A 1,901-nucleotide genomic window follows, 5' to 3' on the forward strand; every position below is an offset into this window, starting at 1 on the left:
CGGGGGCGGCGCGGGCGGGGGGGGGCCGGCCGCCGCTGGCGGGCAACAAAGGGTCTTTCAAGACTCCAAACCACCTGCAATCAATTTATGCTTTAAAATGATCAGAGTGATTATGTTTCTTCTCTAATAAATAACAAAATATTAGTCATAGTGTCACAATCTGGGATCAGGGCTGAAACAGAGTCCAGTGGCTGAACTCAGAGTCCAGTGGCTGAAACAGCAGGCAAATTTGTGGAATCACAGGCCAGGTTTGGTAAACAAGCAGACGTGGTAGTAGTATCGGAGCAGGCAGAAGCGTAGTCAGGGATCAAGCCGAGGTCAGTAGCCAAAGGTATTGGATATGAAGCAGAAGACGATGAGAGTAGTCGGTGAATCAGCAGCCAAAGGTCGGTACACGGGTAGCAGTATGAGCAGATTGTATCACAGGAGGAGCAGGAAACAAGATATTGGCAAGTGCAGAGGCGTGGCTAAAATAGGACGTTCAAGGGAGGAGCAAGGAGTGCAGAGTTCAGCAGAAACTAGGTTTACCTGAGAATTACACATGAGAGCAAGGCAAGGAGCTATCCAAGGTTTCAGAGTGGCCGAGCAGGTAGAACCACTGCCAGCTACAGCAGAGGCCCTCGGTTCAGATCCGGATCCTGACACATAGGAAGATGAAATATATTCCCTCCGATGTTCCGTATTGGGGGCTACATGCAGTCTCAAAATGGCATCCAATAGGGTAAGAAATAAAACCCTCACAGAGATTTTACCTCTATCGAAAACTTTATTATGATGCATACATGAACAAGATTTCATAATGGTTTTGGGAGCTGGGCACACAACTGAAGATATCTCGCTGAATTATCAAGTGAATATTTGTGTGTATTTTGTTTATTGGAACTCCAATTATTCAAACAATCGTATTCACAGAATTACAGCGCAGCGTTCAACCCCGCCGTCTATCTGCCGTACACCTCCATCGGTTTAGTCTTTGCAGCATACGAACTGGGCATCATTCAGGGCCGTGTCATCTCCGGTTCCTTGTGGAGCTTCCACTTTGGTCTTCATCCCGCAGATCCCGTTCTTGCAGCGCCCGCTCCATTTCCCGTAGTGGCCCCAGCTCTGGCCCAGCCCCACATGGACGGTGGTGTCGGAACAGAGGAACATGAAATTGTTGGCGGCGGTGTCATCTCCTCCTTTTTTATGGGCCTCCACCTGCATGATGAATCTTATAAGGAATCCTTCAGGGCACCACATAACCTCGGTCCACTCACCCCACCTATGGGAAAAAATAGATTTATTAGGTGTAAAGCGGACCCTAAAAAAAGAGTACCAGTTAAACATTGATTTATTAAAAGTATCTTGTTGTAGCAACTGCGGGGAAACAAAAAGTCTGCTGAAGACGTGATCTCTTACTCCTAAGAAATCGGATGTTCTCTGCTCCACTGTTCCTGCTGGATAATAAACTGGATCCACTCCCTCTGCAATCTTACACCATGGAATCCAATATCTGCGCACTTTTGTTACACAATTGGATGCTTTCAAACTTTCACAAACTAGATACACAAACAATGGTGGCGTCTATGATGATATGATACCAATGTGATCGGAGCTGTGTGTTCAATAGTGGATATTAGGCATGAACAGTTGGCTGTGAGGTGGAGATCACGGCGTACTAAAATCCCCCTTCCCCCTATTACATAAGAGTCCTTCCTTTCAAGTCAGAGTCCCCCCTTCACCTCAGAGCCCCTCTTTAACATCAGAGCCCCCTTTTTACATCAGAGTCCTCCCTTTCAAGTCAGAGCCCCACCTCCACATCAGAGTCCGCCCTTCAGCTCAGAGCCCCCTTTAACATCAGATCCCCCCTTTTACATCAGAGTCCTCCCTTTCCCATCAGAGTCCCCCCATCAGAGTCCCCG

General features: G+C 47.7%; 1 protein-coding gene across 1 annotated transcript in view; it reads right to left on the bottom strand.

Moving 5' to 3' along the window:
- The window catches only part of LOC108801736 (vitelline membrane outer layer protein 1 homolog), a 21,134-nt gene that overhangs the window by 12,842 nt on the left and 6,391 nt on the right, over window positions 1–1,901 (bottom strand). The window contains exon 3 of the mRNA XM_018573644.1: window positions 970–1,261. Within this exon, the coding sequence (XP_018429146.1) occupies window positions 970–1,261 (292 nt within the window). The remainder of the gene's footprint in view (window positions 1–969; window positions 1,262–1,901) is intronic.

This window comes from Nanorana parkeri, unplaced genomic scaffold (assembly GCF_000935625.1).
Source record: "Nanorana parkeri isolate BGI_ZX_2015 unplaced genomic scaffold, ASM93562v1 scaffold2471, whole genome shotgun sequence".
Taxonomy (NCBI): domain Eukaryota; kingdom Metazoa; phylum Chordata; class Amphibia; order Anura; family Dicroglossidae; genus Nanorana; species Nanorana parkeri.